Source organism: Poecilia mexicana, unplaced genomic scaffold (assembly GCF_051168715.1).
Source record: "Poecilia mexicana isolate PSO_F unplaced genomic scaffold, ASM5116871v1 scaffold_16, whole genome shotgun sequence".
In the NCBI taxonomy this organism is placed as follows: Eukaryota; Metazoa; Chordata; class Actinopteri; order Cyprinodontiformes; family Poeciliidae; genus Poecilia; species Poecilia mexicana.
Window position 1 is genome coordinate 2,256,733 of NW_028263385.1, and position 16,371 is coordinate 2,273,103.

A 16,371-nucleotide genomic window follows, 5' to 3' on the forward strand; every position below is an offset into this window, starting at 1 on the left:
AAACAGCAGAAACCTGATTTATGAAGGGATGCGGCTGATCAGCAGCAGTTCTAAGTCAGAATGAAGGAAGGTTAGCTTCATATTGCGATTAATCAGGTTGATTTCAGTGTGTGTTATTGATTAATCGTAACTTAATTCCAAATAATGAACAATTTAAGCAATATTTTTATTTTTAAAACCATTTTTCTGCTAAATTGTTAAATAAATAGTGTTAATTCTCAGTACTCAGCCACGCCCTTAACTCCTCCCCACTCCAGCAGACTGACTACTGACCAGCTCTCCGTCTCACGGGTCCGAAAAGACTCCAATTCTCGGGTATTACCGCAGATAAGAATTTAGAGAACTTTTATTTAAGCTGGGAGCGGAGATGATTCGTCCAAGTTCTAACTACCTTCATCCAGACGTTATGCCCCGCTTCAGTTCATAGCCCAGACATCGGAGTAGCCCCGCCGATGTCCGAACTCATGAACCACACCTGTTCACGGTAGCTCATCTCCTAATTATTAACGTGCACTTGGTAACCGGCTTAGATAATTTTAGCGACTAGGAATAAGTCCCAGGGACATTATTTATCTGAACTAAAGAACGTAAGAAGCCACCATAAGTTACTAGGACCATAAACATTGATTGTACAACGATCAGAGAAATTAAATCTAGATGACTCAATTAATTTAACTGTCCACAACTTCAAATTAGACTTTAGTATTTTATTAGCAAGCTTTAGCAGGGGAAAAAACATACAGCATTTTAATAAAAAATATAAGAAATTAAAACTTTTAAGAATCATCAGAAATTACTCCTACTTCTAACCCTACGCTGTCTTAATCTAAATAGAGGCTTTGGGGGGAGGCAATACTACTCGAACCCAGATGCAGAGACGATCTTGGCAGCAGAAACTTTAACGTCCATGGATGGAGTCCTGTCTTTGTCTTGGCAGAATCCTTTCAGAATAAATCCAAAGTTGAACTGGTGTGAATCCTCAACGAACTCAGTTCGTTATCCAAAAAGGATCTTGGTATATTCCCCATGTCCACTGCAGCATCGATGTAATCCTTTGGGTTGAGCGTGAGGCCACAGTCGAATCAGAGTCCCGGGTTGTGGGTAAACGGATCTTGTCCCTTTCACTGGCAGCGAGCAGTCATCCCGGGGTGTCTTTACTCAGGCCTCATCTGACTCTGCTTCTCCATCTGCTCGACTCGAACGCTGCGGAACAAAGAACCTCGATCTTTCTGCGTTGTTACTTTTTATTCCTTCTGCATCCGTTCATTTCCCTTATCTTTACTTTTTCCATCTCCTACGTGTCACTGACCCACGGCCCACACAACTTTCCTCACGTCAACTTTTTCCTTGGTTAACAAAAACCTTTAGTTAACCCTCTTTCTTTCCGAGTTGCACTCTCAGTTCTTCTTCTTCCATCTGCACCTGTTTCCTATGTGCTTCTTACAGTTTCACTTCCTGTTACTTCCCATACTGACTGCTTGGACAGATGATCTCATATCCATCACCATCTTGGAGACATGATGTCTGTTCTAATGACCTAATGTCTTGGTTACCTCTGCTCCCCTTTCGGTTCCTCTTTTCCCCTGACTTTTCACCTACCATCCACCTCCAACACAACATCAGTGACCTTTAGTTACAGTTACACATTTTACACCATTTCCAGTTCAATGTCAAAATCACATTTATAACCTTTTAGTTTCTCTGATTTAGCATTCACTTATAATATTATAATAACCATTACTTATTAGTTACTCTTATTATAATCATGATGTGAGTTATTACAGACATTTCTGAAAATAAACCAAGAATAATCCATTATTCTAATTATTTGACACCATGTTACAGTTACTTGTTTCACCTTTAAGTACTTCCATAAGTTTAAGAGTAAGTGCAAATATTCTTATAATCAAACCAACATCAACCACTGCTTGGGGGGCAACATAAGTTATCATTATTAATTTAAGTATTTTACTCTGGGTTTTATCCAATTACTCAAAATGTTTAGATTGTATTCTTTAAACCTTTAATGCTCAAAATGAGCAGTCTGAACTATTTTAATCACTGCAGGCTGGAAACTTCCTCTTTTTCCAGGAAACCTGCTTTTCCTGTTACATGACTCTCTATCTGCCTGATTATGATTTTTTATGATTAAATAGAAAAAAATAGAATTAAAGCAAAGTTTGCAGGACACAATAACAACACACACAACCAGATTACTTTTGTTACCGTCTGACTCTACTGTTGGGTCTTGATGTCACCTGTGTAATCAGTTTTAAAGATAACTTTATTTATTGTTATTATTAAACTAAAATCTCCAGCATGGGGAAGTGGGCTGAGCTCGACTTTTCTCGACAATAGACATGAGCTCATCGACGACAATATTTATCATTTTTAATTTGATCTTCAACCATCAGATTGGAGCAAAGTTCAGCTTTTCAGGAATGTGGATGCCGACATTAGCATTAGCTGCTAATGCTAACTTCAGAAGCGTTAGCATGCTGACATGTTAGCAGTTAACATTGAGATGCGATGTTACGCTTGAATAGCTTCAATGACAGGCTAGCTTCTTTTAGCACAACTTGAACACAATAATAGTCTTTTCCATATCAATTTAGAAGCTGAATTGAACAGAGAAGCGGCTTCGTCATCCATTGCTATCAGCGGATTTAGCTTGTGCATCAGATTTGCAGTCGTATCAGGAACAAACGGCTACAAATGTTCCACTCTGAAATTTTGTATAATTTTTTTTAATTGACTAATTTCATCAGCATTGATATCGGAAGCAGCAGATAATATCAAGTACTTAACATATCAATATCGGCCCAATAAGTAAAACTGGACCGATATTAATTATTCAATCATAACGACCAATGTTTATTTACATCCTGTTAGTTTGGGTTGTTGTTTGTTTGGTTATGCGTTATTGATCCAGGATTACCAGTTCTCTAGCTGATAATCCTGTTAGTAATATCTGTTGTTTATTCACAGTGTAGAAAGAACAGAAAAATATAATATTTATAATATTGGTAAATTTTCACATTGGTGCATCGCCACTGGACATTTTAGAAAAACTAAAATCACATGACATGCAGGTGATCTGTTCTCAGTTTTTGATTTTGATTTTTAGGAACTAAAAATTTAAAAAATCTCAATATGTAAATTAAACTTGAGCATCTCACTATGAAACAAATAAAGAAAAATGAAGCAGGATTACTTTTAAACAAAATAAATTTAAAAAGTGTCTGGATGGAGAGGAAGAAAGTTTGTGCTTCTGAATTCACCAAAGATCTTTTCTTCCGCTGAGAGTCTCCACTCCCCCTGACCTGACGCTGCAGGTGCTCCAGGTTCGCTTTCCCTCTTGTTTTAGGGTAAACGTCAGATATTAACAGGCTGTTAGAGTCAGCAGTTAGGAATGCAGAGCTGCATACTGTCAACATGCAACAGCGGCGCAGAAACAAAGCCGCCTCAGAGAGGCTCTTTAACGAGGCCTAATAACACAGACGAGTTTCAGGCAAGGTAGCTGCTGCTGCTGGAGTTATCAACCAAAGTCTATGAGATTATCAATTAAACTACCGTAATACACTTACATAAGACTAAGATAAACAAAGTTAAAGGTAAGCAATACTAAAACACCAAGATAGGAATAATGTGAAGTAAAGTTAAACTATGATGAGAGGACCAGAGGTAAAATAATGGCAAGATAAAGGCAAACAAAATTAAACTAGGATGAGATGAAGTTACATTAAACCAGTGGTTCCCAAACGTTTTCTTCTGCGCCCGCCCTATGGATTACAAATGGCTGTCTGGTTGAAACGACGCGTGTGATGGGGGAGCATCGACTTTTTTGGGGGCAAAATGAATGTACGTAGCTGAAAACAGACACCAACATCGGTAGCCTACAAGGTACTTGTTAAGCTAAAGGTTCTGTATTGATATTAGCTAGTCATCTTTTAGCTAACATTAGCTAGTCATCTTTTAGCTAACATTACCTGCATCCAACAGCTTTACTCAACTCAGTCGGTTAGTTTGGAGGGAAAAACTGTTACAAGTTCTTTGCGTTTTGCTGGTTTGCTGCCGTGATTCTAACACAAACCTACGTAGCTCCGCCCAGCAGCAGCAGGTCTCCTTCACAGGTGGAAACCCAGCGCGAGCGTCGTAGCGCTCATGTTGCGTTTAAAGGCGGCTCGGAAAAACAGATTACAACATGTTAACAACGGATTAAACAGTTTTAACTGCTGATAAAAGTGACAGAGGACACAGATATGTGAAGTGTGGAAGCCTCTACTGTATCAAATTGACATAGGAATAACAGAGAGTTGGCCATTCTAAGGTAAAAACCCAGCGCATACAGTGTTCATGTTTTGTTTTTGTTTTTTTTCATCCAGACGGCTTCCCGCGCCCCCCCTGCAATGACACGGCGCCCCCCGTAGGGGGCGCGCCCCACAGTTTGGGAACCTCTGCATTAAACTAAGATAAATTACACAAGCTAAGATAATTAAACTAATCTAAGGAAGATAAACATGGATAATATATGCTAAACTTATGTCAAATAGAATGGGCAAGTTAATCTAAACTAGGTTAACAGAAAATAAATTAAGCTAGCACAGATATGTTAAACTAAGGTACGGTAACAGAAGACAAGCTAAAATAAGCAAATAGAGCAAAGTTAACCTAAGCTAACATGAGATCAAATAAAACTAGGCTAATAAAGCTAAAATAAACTGAGCTGGGCTAACAGATGCTAAGCTAAGGGTTTAAACTAAGTTAAAATGAAATGCACTAAGATAAACAGTAAAGGTGATCTTTACTAACCTAAGCTAAAAGACAAGTTGAACAAAAATATGAAGCCCAGTGTCTGTTAAGCTAACAGAAGCTAACAAAGATTTAAAAAAGCAACTTTTGGAAGACTTAGAGAACTACTAATCACACCTGATTTTGTAGCAAAACTTTTTCTATATAAACCGTCGATAAGTTTTTGTTGTTGATATTAAAACTGTTTGATAAAAAAATGTTTTTTAAAAACTTGTGGTTAGGTTCTGGAACGTTGATCCATGGAGCAGGAAACACGAGTTTCAGGGAGGAAAATGTCCAGGATCTGAAACAAACCCAACAGTTTCTCCTCTGGCCTCCCCTCCAGCTCTGCGGCTGTTTGTTTCGGATCCTGGAGCGTTGCCATGGAAACGTGCATTTAACAGCAGGTGAGGAGGAGGAGGGAGGAAACTCCTTCTTCCAACCGTCTGACTTGGTTTTCCTGCTCAGCCTGCAGCAGCAGAAAGCAAAACATAAAAAGTGAGAAGCAGGAGAGTTTTCCCCTTCAGAGACTGAGCTGGTTCTGTGTCGGTTCTGGTAGTTTCTCCAGTTTCTCAGTGAGCAGAATGAAAGGAGGATTTCAATCCACAAACTGTTTCCAGATCAGCTCGTTAGCAGTGAGGGACCCCGGCCAGGATTCCTGCATGGTGCCGTCATGTGCAGCTGGGTGTCCCTCAGGAGGTCCAGACCCGGTCCAGACCGACGGCTGGAGGCTCAGGGCAGAGGGGCCACATTTACATGTTCCCAACTGGCTTCACTGATCCAGTCTGCTGTAAAAATATGACTCAGAATAAAAATATATGGAGCCGTTTGCAAAGTTACAGGCCACAACAAACATTTTCATTCATTTATATGTCAGTTTCAAACTAAATGTTTAGTTTACATCCTAAATACTTCGCTCCAAACTAAATATGTAGCTAGCACGCAACTTCAGTTGCAAACTGAATATTTCGTTAGCAAGCTAAATATTTAATTTACAACCTAATTATTTTTGATGCAAACCAAATGCTTAGCTAGCAAGCTACATATTTAGCTTCAACCTTAATATTTGCAATACCTTGCAACCTTAATATTTAGCTTAACATAGTTATCAAACTACTTATTTATTTAGCTAGCAAACTTTACTAGTTAAATATTTAGTTTAAATCTAAATATTTAATTAGCAAGATGAATGTCGCTTCAAATTAAATATTCAGCTTGAAATATTTAATTGGCAAACTAAATATTTAGTCAGCAATGTAAATATTTAGCTCCACACTAGTTACTGTTAATGCTCTTCTTTCTGTTTTTCTCCATCTTCTTACAGGATCTCTGCAAATATCAAAGTGAATTTTAAGGCTTTTTAAAAGAACAATCTCAGTCTAAAAATATGACAAATACCTGCTGGAAGTTAACTGAAAAACTTAGATTATTATCTTAAGTAGTTAAATTAAATAACTGTAACTTATATTTCAGCACTGAGATGAAATGTAATATTATACTCCTGTTAACAAATTTGAGTTTAATTTATTTTCTCCTGCATCAGATTACAGGAATGTTTTCATTTTAATTTCTCAAACAAGGAGCGTTAATCAGCAGGTCTGTACAAATGGCTGAATATTTCTAAAAATTAAATCCTAATTTACAGATTTATGCTGTAATCTGATTTTAGTTTAGTGAAAAGCAGAAACCTTAAAGATGTAATCCGACAAACCGAGGATCTTCCTAAAAGGAAGTAATTAATGCTTTCAAACATTGCTCAGATGAAGCTGCAGTGGGTTGAATATCTTTATTTCCTGTTCAGCACCCAGACCCACTTCCTGTCCGCTCCAGGCTCATAAATTATTTCTGTTTGGATCTTTTCCTGGCCGTCCCCGCGGCGGTGAACCTGGAAAAGATCTGGTTTTCAGTCCCGTATCGTCCTTCGTTTTCCTCAGCCGTCCCCTTCTTCTTCGTGGGCCCCGATGTGCTCCGGGTCCGGCGGCTCCTCCAGCGCCTCCTGGTGGCCGTGTTGGATGGACACCATGCCGGTCAGCAGGGCGTAGCTCAGCATGGCGCCCAAGGCAAACAGAGCCGACAGAAACTGCTTCCTGCGCTTGTTGGGGACGTTGTCGAAGTCTCCGGCCTCCGGCGCCGCCGGCGCTTTCTGAGCCGACGGCTCTGCGCAGAGAAATGATGAATCCGGAGGATTATCAGCTGTGGCTTTACATCAACGCTTTAAACAACTCTAACTGTTCATGTTGATATAAAATCTGTTCTAGAAGCATTTAATATTTTCCACTTCATTTTTACAACAATTTCATCAATAACTGAAGTTCTTATTTATTATTTTCAATAAAATAAATAAATCTGGAATATATTTTAGATATTTAAAATATTTCCCATTTACATATTAATTTGTTTTAATTCATCAATGCAAAACATTCTCTAAACATTTATATAATATGATGTATAATAACATTTTATGATTATAATTTATATTTAAATGTTTATATAGCTTTATAAACATTTTTAAATATTTGAAATATTTAACATTTATGTAAGATTTTAATTATACTACATTTAATTTAATTTGTCCTACATACATAATATTCTCAAACATTTAACTAATAAAGCATTTGATTAGAAATTATATGAATATATTTAAACGTGCTTACATAGTTATATTACTTTACATTTTAAAATATTAAAAATAGTTATGACATTTACATAGCAATTAAATCAAATTAATTAATACATAACACTCAAATGGTTAATTTATACAATATTTTTATGATAATTTACTTTTTTTAATGTTGATAATAATTCTCATGCTGAAGGTAAAACTTTAAAACCTTATTTTTTTTCTGTGACTCTGTTTTCCCTGCACCAGATTTCGCTCCTCCTCTGTCACTGAGCTCATCTGTTTACAGACACAGTTTATATGAAGTCATTTCAACCCATCATTTCAGGGCCCAGAAGTGACTTGTGGAGCGTTTTCCTGCAGATGCTTCCAGATGTCGCTCACCTCGGCCGTCTCTGGGGAAGTAGAGCAGCAGGATGTTGGAGCAGAAGTCGCTCAGGTTGTCCAGGGACTTCAGGTGCTGCTGCAGCTTTCCGTTGGGAAGTTTGCACTTCAGGATGGGAGCCAGGTGGCCGAAGACGTAGGCGTCCAGAGACGAAGGCCTGCAGGGGAAACGAGACAACAGAAATGTCAGCGTTAGTGTCTGGGCTGCACGCGTCCCTTTTTTAATAAAGTTAGTGATGATTTATTGGAGAATGGCATCCAACTGAACGTAAAAAACGTTACATGCTTACTGCAAGCTAAAATAAACAAACATTTTAATTACTCACTTAAACAAAGAGGTGATTATTATTGCCATCATAATCCGTGCTTATGGACAAATCTCGTCCAAAGCAACAATGTTTTAAGGCTGATATTATCATTGCACGATCCGTACCCTTGGAAGAAATATTTATGGATTATTCTTAAAATGTACATCAATAAAGTGTAACATACTTATTTACAGTAATTAAAATATTATTGCTATAATTTCTCATCTTGCTAGGTCATGTTATAATTCTCTTAATTAATAATTGTCAATTTAGTTCAAGAATTAGAAAACTGAGTATTTAACTCACTGGACTGTTAGCTAGCAGCTACAGCCGATGCGCCCTCTGGTGGACTCATCAAGGACAACAAGAGACCTTCATTTCATATAATTGCATAATTTTTTTATGTTTCCTTTTTTGGCTCTAGTGGCTTTTATTTGACAGTGCTCAGACAGGAAAGTAGAATAATGAGAAGGAGGAAGACGTGCAGCAAAGGTCACCAGGTCAGGATTTGAACCTGCATCGAGGACTGAGGCCTCCTGATGTGGGTTAACGCTGCGCCACCGCAGCAGCCTGATTGTAGCATTTGTTTAGATCAAATACATGTTACCGTACTGGTGTTTATGTGAAACACTAATTAAACCATCTTTCCTCACTTTTGATAACCGTTCTAAAGTGGACAGATTGAGAAGTGTTGCGAAATGCAATTAAATCGTTTTGATTCTTATTTCTTGTAATTATATTCAATCAATACACTATTTTTATTATTTCAATGATATACAACAAGAAGATTAATAAAAATACCCTCCCTGTAAGTATTTCAGATTGTTAGCTTAGCTCTTCGCCGATACATTCGGCCATCTTGGATTTTTTTGCTTCCTCCGTTTTAGGACTTTCTTGTAACCAAAAAAGTCACAGAACAACCAGAGGGAATTCTAAAACAGTTTACAAAAACCATTAATCTGGTACAACTAACAAAAGGCAGAGCAAAGTTTATTATTATTACCAATGCATTAACTTAAAAACATTGCAGAACCAACCCAAAATACACCAGCAGTTAGCAGCTAACTGTTAGCTGCTAAGCTAGTGGGGAAACTGGCATGATAGCATCAAAATGCTAACACAACAAAGCGGTTATTTCACTCTCAAAACATCGACTTCATGACACTGCTTGGTGTAACAACACATATTATATAATAAAACTTTGTAGAAACAATTTCCAGGCAGCGTGGGCGCTGCACGTCTGGAATAATTCACTACAATAATCGTTTTAAATTTCACTCTGAGGTCGGAGATGGAAAATCTGCAGAACTTGAGAACTTACGAGTCTCCGAAGAAGAACTTGTGTGAGCCGAGTCTCTGCGACAGGAGGTTCATGCACTCTGCAGCGTCCCGGTACAGCTGGAAAACACAGGTCCAAACCGCGACTCAGAGGGTAAAACTCAACAAACACCTGGGTTCTGATAAAAACACAGGTCCAAAATGCCTCTGGCAGCAGGAAATACAAGGAACATGACCAGAACCGGAACAGAGCCGTTTGTAGGGAATAGTTCAGAAAGAATAAAACCGGAGATCTGAGTAGCAGGAAGAAAACCCTCAGAGAAACTAGACCGACCTTCGACCTCAAAGGATTCACATAAAGACGGAGCGAATGAAGCCGACCTGAGATTATATTAAAATAAACCAGATTAATCAGATTAAAAAATTATCCTTCTGCAGATTTTTCATTTAACGACAAACTTATTTTACACAGTATCAGAAATACATTAAAAGATGCAAATAAATAATTTCCTTTTTGATATAAGAAAATCAACATTTTATTACCTAAAATGCATCAACAGCATTCATTCAGAAAACCTTCAGCTGACTGAACAGCAGTACAGTGAAGGACTGATCTGCTGATTATTATTTTATATTGATTAATAATTGGATTAAAAGGTAATTAATAAATTTTATTTACAGAATTGCAGGTGAAAATAAATCTGCCACTAGATGAGTTCTGGATAAATCATATTTACACAAAATGTGGCACATAGTGCAGTTTTACAGCACAATCAGATAACTGTGTTACCTTCGGTTGGTATAAAAATGTTATATATATATAAAATATGACTTGAAAGAAATTTCACTTCCAGATTTAAGGTCTTGAAATTGAGCCTCTGTTTCTTTAAGAACTCCTGCTCTTTCTGAAGCTCCGCCTCCAGGAAGTCATCCCAACATGGCTCCTCTATTAACCCTTTAGCGTTTTACCAGAGTTGCTCTGCAGCAGCTCCTATAATGAGCTTAGCAGGTCCACCAAGTGTTTGCTAATTGCTGCTGGCTAGTCTGAAGGAGCTTCATCTTCGAAGGCGGGGCTACGTCCACCCAGGCATTTTGCACAGCTGAATGATTGCCATAGAGATTAAAGGATTTCTCAAATAGGCAGTAAAGAATCAATCCAGAAAAGTGGATTTTACATGATACTGGCCCTTTAAGCTGCTGGGAAGCTCCAACTTGGTCTCACCTCCTTCTCCAGCTCCTCCCCAGCCTCCAGGTGCTCGTCTCCCCTCAGCAGCCGCAGCTTCTCCAGCTGCCGGCTCTGCATCCGGCCCGGCAGGAAGAAGTTCAGGGGGAACATCATGTGCTCGGCGTACCAGCGTCGGGTCACCTCCACGAAGTTCTTCGGCTCCACCCAGAAGGTGTAGATCTGCAGGAGGAAGTCCGACCCGCAGGCTGGTGAGCAGGTTCAGGACGGGACGCAGGGTTCAGGGGGAAACAATCTGTCTTACCAGCGCCGGCATGAGCTTCTCCTCCAGCAGAGAGATGAAGGCCAGGCTGTCAGCACCTTCTTTAGCCGACAGGTCGAAGTCTGCGTTGAATTTCTGAGGAAACACAAACCAGGAGGGTTTTCAGACACTGCAGATGCTAATTTGCTTATGCTATAATCTGAAATGTCTGAGCTGTAAACTTTCACTTTTTTAATAAGTTTGTCCTGATTTATTTTAGAATAGCCGCTTAATAAAAAGCATTTTAACTCATTTAAATGTACAAATCATCAAACCTTTTTTACACAAAACAAAGACATTTATTATTTTTCACCTTAAAAAATAATAAGTGTTATTATTATTTATTTGCATTAATGTATTTCTGATGCTGTGTAAAATGAGTTTGTTGGTTTGGACAAATATCGTCCAAACCAACAACCTAACTTTAACTTATAAACACTTCGGCATTACATACTCCATCTTGGATTTTTCTGCTTCCTCCGTTTTGTTTTTCAGGGTAAACAAAAACGGTCACAAAATAACTACCAGAGGAAGCTCTAAATTGTTTTTACAAAAACAGTTAATGCAGCATAACTTACACAATCTTCAACAAAGTGTATTATTTGCAGTAGAATGGTTATTTCACTCTCAAAACATCGTCTACCAAAGACTGGTTGGTGGAATGCCAAATACTCTATGATAAAAACTTTAGAGGAATTTCTTCAATGTATTTGATGGACGTTATTAGCCGAACACTAATAAAAAGTGCTTGTCCACTTCTTCATGTATATGAGGACGGTAAAGTGGGGTAAAAGATACACCGCCACCTTTTGGTGTAACTCGATATTACAGATCAATTCAATACACGTTCACCCCCTTTTACTTCTGTTAATTTATTGACAATTTGATTAGTTTGTTACTTGTTGGATTCACGTTGAGGTGTATTTAAAGACATAAACTTTAATAAAAAAACTGTCTGACCCTTATTCTTATTCTTCTTAATCTTTATGTTCCCAGAATAAATAAAACCCATTTAGATTAAAAGCCTATTTTTTCTGATTCTCATGTAAACTAAAGGAGACAGGCTGAAGTAGAGGGTTCTGGAGAAGTTCAGCTGTGATGGCTGCAGCTTCACTCAGTTCTGGTTCTGGTCCAGTCTGAAGCTCTGCAAGTGTGTTTTACTGGGTGTTGGGGAGTTTATAGGTCTGCAGATTCTGGTTAGACCCATTTCATTTTCCTTCACTACCGTGAGGACATGAAGTTATTCTGAAATTAAGGTGAAAAGAACCTGACAAGGAGAAAGAACCACCAAAGATCAGCGTTGGGATGAAGAAGAAGTCAGGAGCTGTGGTTGGAAACCATGATGACGGAGACAAACAAGCAGCAGAAACGTGACTGACCGGGTTTAAAAGCTGCAGCCGAGCGTGAAAACCGCAGTTTGCTCCTCCTGCAGCTCCTGTGGTTTCTGGACAACCTACCACATCGAGGGAGCCCCAGAGCATGCTGGGTAATGTCTTCCAGCTGCTGCTGATCCCAGCTGAAGCCAGAGGTTTGGCTGATAACCGTAGATGACGTAACTCCAAGTGTTACTACAGATAAAAAGCACCAGTTTCACTGGCAGATTTCCACTTAAAACCAGGAAAAATATCCTGTTAGAAGTGAAAAACTGTCAGTGGAGGAAGACTTTTTAAAAATACTTATTAAATGATTATTGACACAAAACAAGCTCCTTTATCTTGTTGAAATGTTACTTGTTAGTTTTGTATTTTTTCAAAAGTAGATATTTGCACTAGAAAGTAGACAAAAATACTTGGTAAGGTTTTGTGTTATTGTAGTGAGATTATTTTGCTTCTTTTCTAAAATCTCTTCAAATTATAATTAAAAATAAAAGATGCAAATGAGCGACTGGCTGGATTTCCTGTTCAGTCCACAAAGTTTCACATTAAAGGCATCTGGTCTCTCTCTTGTTTTAAATCTTAAAAAATGTCATTTTTGCAAAAGTCGTGTCAACAACCATAAATCCAGGTGAAATTTACCTGAACTACTTATTAAAAAACAATAAATCATAATTATTTTCTCTGACTGGTTAGGTCTCAAACTCCAGTCCTCGAGGGCCGGTGTCCTGCAGTTTTTAGATGTGCCACAGGTACAAAACACTGGAAGGAAATGGCTTAATTACCTCCTCCTTGTGTAGATCAGTTCTCCAGAGCCTTGCTAATGACCTAATTATTCTATTCAGGTGTGGCGCATCAGAGGCACATCTAAAAGTTGCAGGACAGTGGCTCTTGAGGACTGGAGTTTGAGACCCCTGAGTCGTTCACCTGTTTCCTGAGGTGGATGATGATGTCAGAGGGGCGGGACAGAGTCTCGTTCTGATTGGTCCTCAGAGCAGGAAGAGAGCCTGGTGAAACCATGGGAAGCAGTAAAGCGTGAGAAGTTTTGGATGATTTTTTCCGTCGGAGTGAAGCGGAGCTGCAACGATCCGACTCACCGCCGGGACTCCGCCAGGGGCTGCAGATCTTCCTAAGCTTCAGCGGAGCGCCAGCGAACTGAGCATATGCCTGCAGAACGAGAGGAATCAGAGGAACATCTTTACTCCAGCAGTTTAACCTCCTGCTCCAGTTAACAGTTTTTATGTTTATTTTCAAAAAGCAACTATCAAATCTAGTGACTTCAAAAAAGTGACTGGAAAAATCTAGCAACTTTTTTTTTTTTTTTCTCAAAAACGTGACTAACAAAAAAACTCTAGTACCCTTTTCTTTAAGTGACTAGCATTTAAACAAAATTGTCAAAATTTGCACGTAAACAAAATAAAACCCTGAAGAGTCAGTTTATCTGCAAGATCAAGAATATTTGGGGTTTAGTTACTCTTTAAGATTCAAAGTCATAAAACTCATCAATATTTGTTAAATTTGTGAAAATTGACATGAAAAAAAGTTTAAAAAAGTTGATATTTAATATTTCTAAGAAAATCTTTTGAAGAGCTGCAGATGGATAATGAAACTATGTTTAATTGAAGCTGCAGCAGAAGTCAGAAGCCGAAGCTGCTTGAGGAATCAGAATAAACGATCTCTGCAGACGGCAGGAACAAACGTCTCCTCATGTAGGGATGTGTGGGTTTCTGTTAAACTGCCTGAGACATGATGACAGCATCTGGAAAATGTTCCCAGAATCTGCTGCTGATTAAATCACTTTTTTTTGTTCACGAGTTCTCTCATTCAGGCTGTTTGTGTTTAACGGCGCCTTTCGGTTCCTCTGCCGGTCGATCCGACGGGGCCAAAAGCAGCTTTCAGACAGACACTTACAGTAAAAGGTGACTCAGAGCTTCTGGAAGTAAAAGCCGCGTAAAAACTATTGGCTGCTAGTCGAGAGCCTCACTCAGTTTTACAACCAGGAAAATGAGGAGGAATTTCCTCATAAAACTGTGAAGACATTTATTCCACCAGCTGGATGTGAGGGAACTGGAGCTGCATATGGATCAGAGGTTCTGCTCCTCCTCCTCTGGGTGCTGCTGCTCCTCCTCCTCTGGGTGCTGCTGCTCCTCCTCCTCTGGGTGCTGCTGCTCCTCCTCTGGGTGCTGCTCCTTTGGGTCTGGGTTCTGGTACTGCTTCAGCATCACCAGGCAGGAGGTAAAGTCAGTTTGCTGCTGAGAAGCTCCTGCAGTAAAACTCACCTGCATGTGTTCGTTACGTAACGTTTAAGGGCTCAGACAGGTTGGGACATCACAGCGTCAGTCCGGCAGGGGGCGCTTGGTAACCGCCCAGGTGGGCTGAAGCCCCGCCTCCTCCATGCAAACCCACAGCCAGCTGTGACTCAGTAACTGGTTTCTCACCCGCGTCATTACCCAGCATACACTGCTGCTCCGCTGACTGATGTGAAGCCAACACTAACATGTTTGGATCAGGTTTAATCGCTCAGCGCGGTCTCCAGACACAAAGTATTCTGGGTGGTCGTCATCATCTGATCTGTCAGTCTGATGTAAGAAAATGTTTTTAAAGTTCTGCTGGTTCTTAAAGCTGCAGTGTTTACTTAAAGCAGACGAACCAATCAGACTCCAGGGAAGTTCATTTATTAACCAATCACTGTCTGACTTCAACCCGCAGCAGAAACACTTCCTGGTCAAAAGCTGAGACACAGGAATATCCAGAAACTGGACGTCTGAGCTGAACAGGAGCTTTCTACAACTGCTAAATGCTTTTAATTTATGCTGAACTGGAAAAGAAAAATATTCAGAAACTAAAACTTCCAACACTTTCCGGCAGTTTGCTGCCACCTGCTGGTAATCCGAAGAATTACACAACATTCATGAACATCCAGATGCTGAAGATAATATTAGGATATGAATCATCCTGGATACTTCAGGATGAATACAGTAAACTTTGTTAGGATAAAATGACAAATAAACAATTAGTATATTTGCTGTTTTTTCTACAGTTTTCAAAGCTACGACCAATCGAACCCAGCAGGTAAAAATGCAACCATCAGGCTTCCAAGGTTGATTTTCATTTTCTTTTGGTTCCAGTGACTAAAACGAATACAAGAGGAAAAAATATTCCAGGTTTAGGAAATCCAAGCTTTTGAATATTAACGTTGTTATTTTTAAGACTTTCAAAAGTACCAAAGACCACGTGATCTGCAGTTATCATCGAGTTATTTTAATGTTAACTGGTCTTAATTTCCCACTGGAAGACAGAAAAGTTACTCAGTTAAACTACTGCAGCTGTTTGATCAGCTTCCGTGTGTTTATACGTTAAAATAAACCACTAAATTACATTTAAAATAAGCCAGTTTGACCGTCATAATAAACCAGTTTATTTAAACCAGTTTAAATAATCTGGTTTAGGCGCCAGAGCCTCATTCAGCGGTTCGGCTGGAGGACTTAACCCGTCTTTTGGTAACAGAAACACCGCCGACAGGCAGCTGACGAACCGACACAGAGTACCAGCGACCGAACCCTCACCAGAACCACCAGGCAGTCGGTGCTGACAGACGGTAAACCCCAGTCTCCTTCCCAGCAAAACAACTCGTCGGGGGCCGCCATCTTTTTCAACCGGAAGATGAACTTTAACACCGGAAAAGGAGCGTTCTTCTCCACCGGCGGGTATCAAAATAAAATAAAATAAAATAAAATAATTTTGTATCATCTTAAAAATTATACTGAAGACTCAAATAATCTTTGCACATTGCATGTAATTCTATTGAAATAAATTCAAATGTGAAACATCAGAAATCATTAAATTCAATTAGAGAAGACATAATAAAATCATTGTGAAGAAAATTAAATGAAATAATTTTAAGCTGAACAAAACAGAATATATGGATAATAAACCAAATATATATATAAACTAACTTCTATTACAACATCAGATTATATTGTTAAAGTCTTATAATTAATAAATGAACAATAAAAAGATGAACTGAAAGCAGTTAGCTGCATATGTTACATTCACCAATCTACATATTAAAACAACTCAAATTTAATTGAAAAGTTTAATCTCAAAAATTCAGTAGACACACAAAATATACC

At 38.8% G+C, this 16,371-nt stretch overlaps 1 protein-coding gene across 2 annotated transcripts; it reads right to left on the reverse strand.

The window, feature by feature from the left end:
- Positions 1–6,563: 6,563 nt before the first annotated feature.
- Positions 6,564–15,931, reverse strand: mtx1a (metaxin 1a). Of its 2 annotated transcripts, XM_088013749.1 has the most exons (8): positions 15,805–15,931; positions 13,336–13,405; positions 13,166–13,245; positions 10,869–10,961; positions 10,604–10,786; positions 9,425–9,501; positions 7,796–7,953; positions 6,564–6,948 (listed from the first exon to the last, which is right to left on the reverse strand). In XM_088013749.1, the coding sequence occupies exons 1-8, from the start codon at positions 15,883–15,885 to the stop codon at positions 6,722–6,724; spliced, it is 969 nt and encodes a 322-aa protein (XP_087869875.1). In that variant the 5' UTR covers positions 15,886–15,931; the 3' UTR covers positions 6,564–6,721. The 2 variants fall into 2 exon arrangements, with proteins under 2 accessions (XP_087869875.1, XP_014827897.1); XM_014972411.2 differs by lacking the exons at positions 13,166–13,245; positions 13,336–13,405; positions 15,805–15,931 and adding an exon at positions 12,245–12,491.
- Positions 15,932–16,371: the final 440 nt, after the last annotated feature.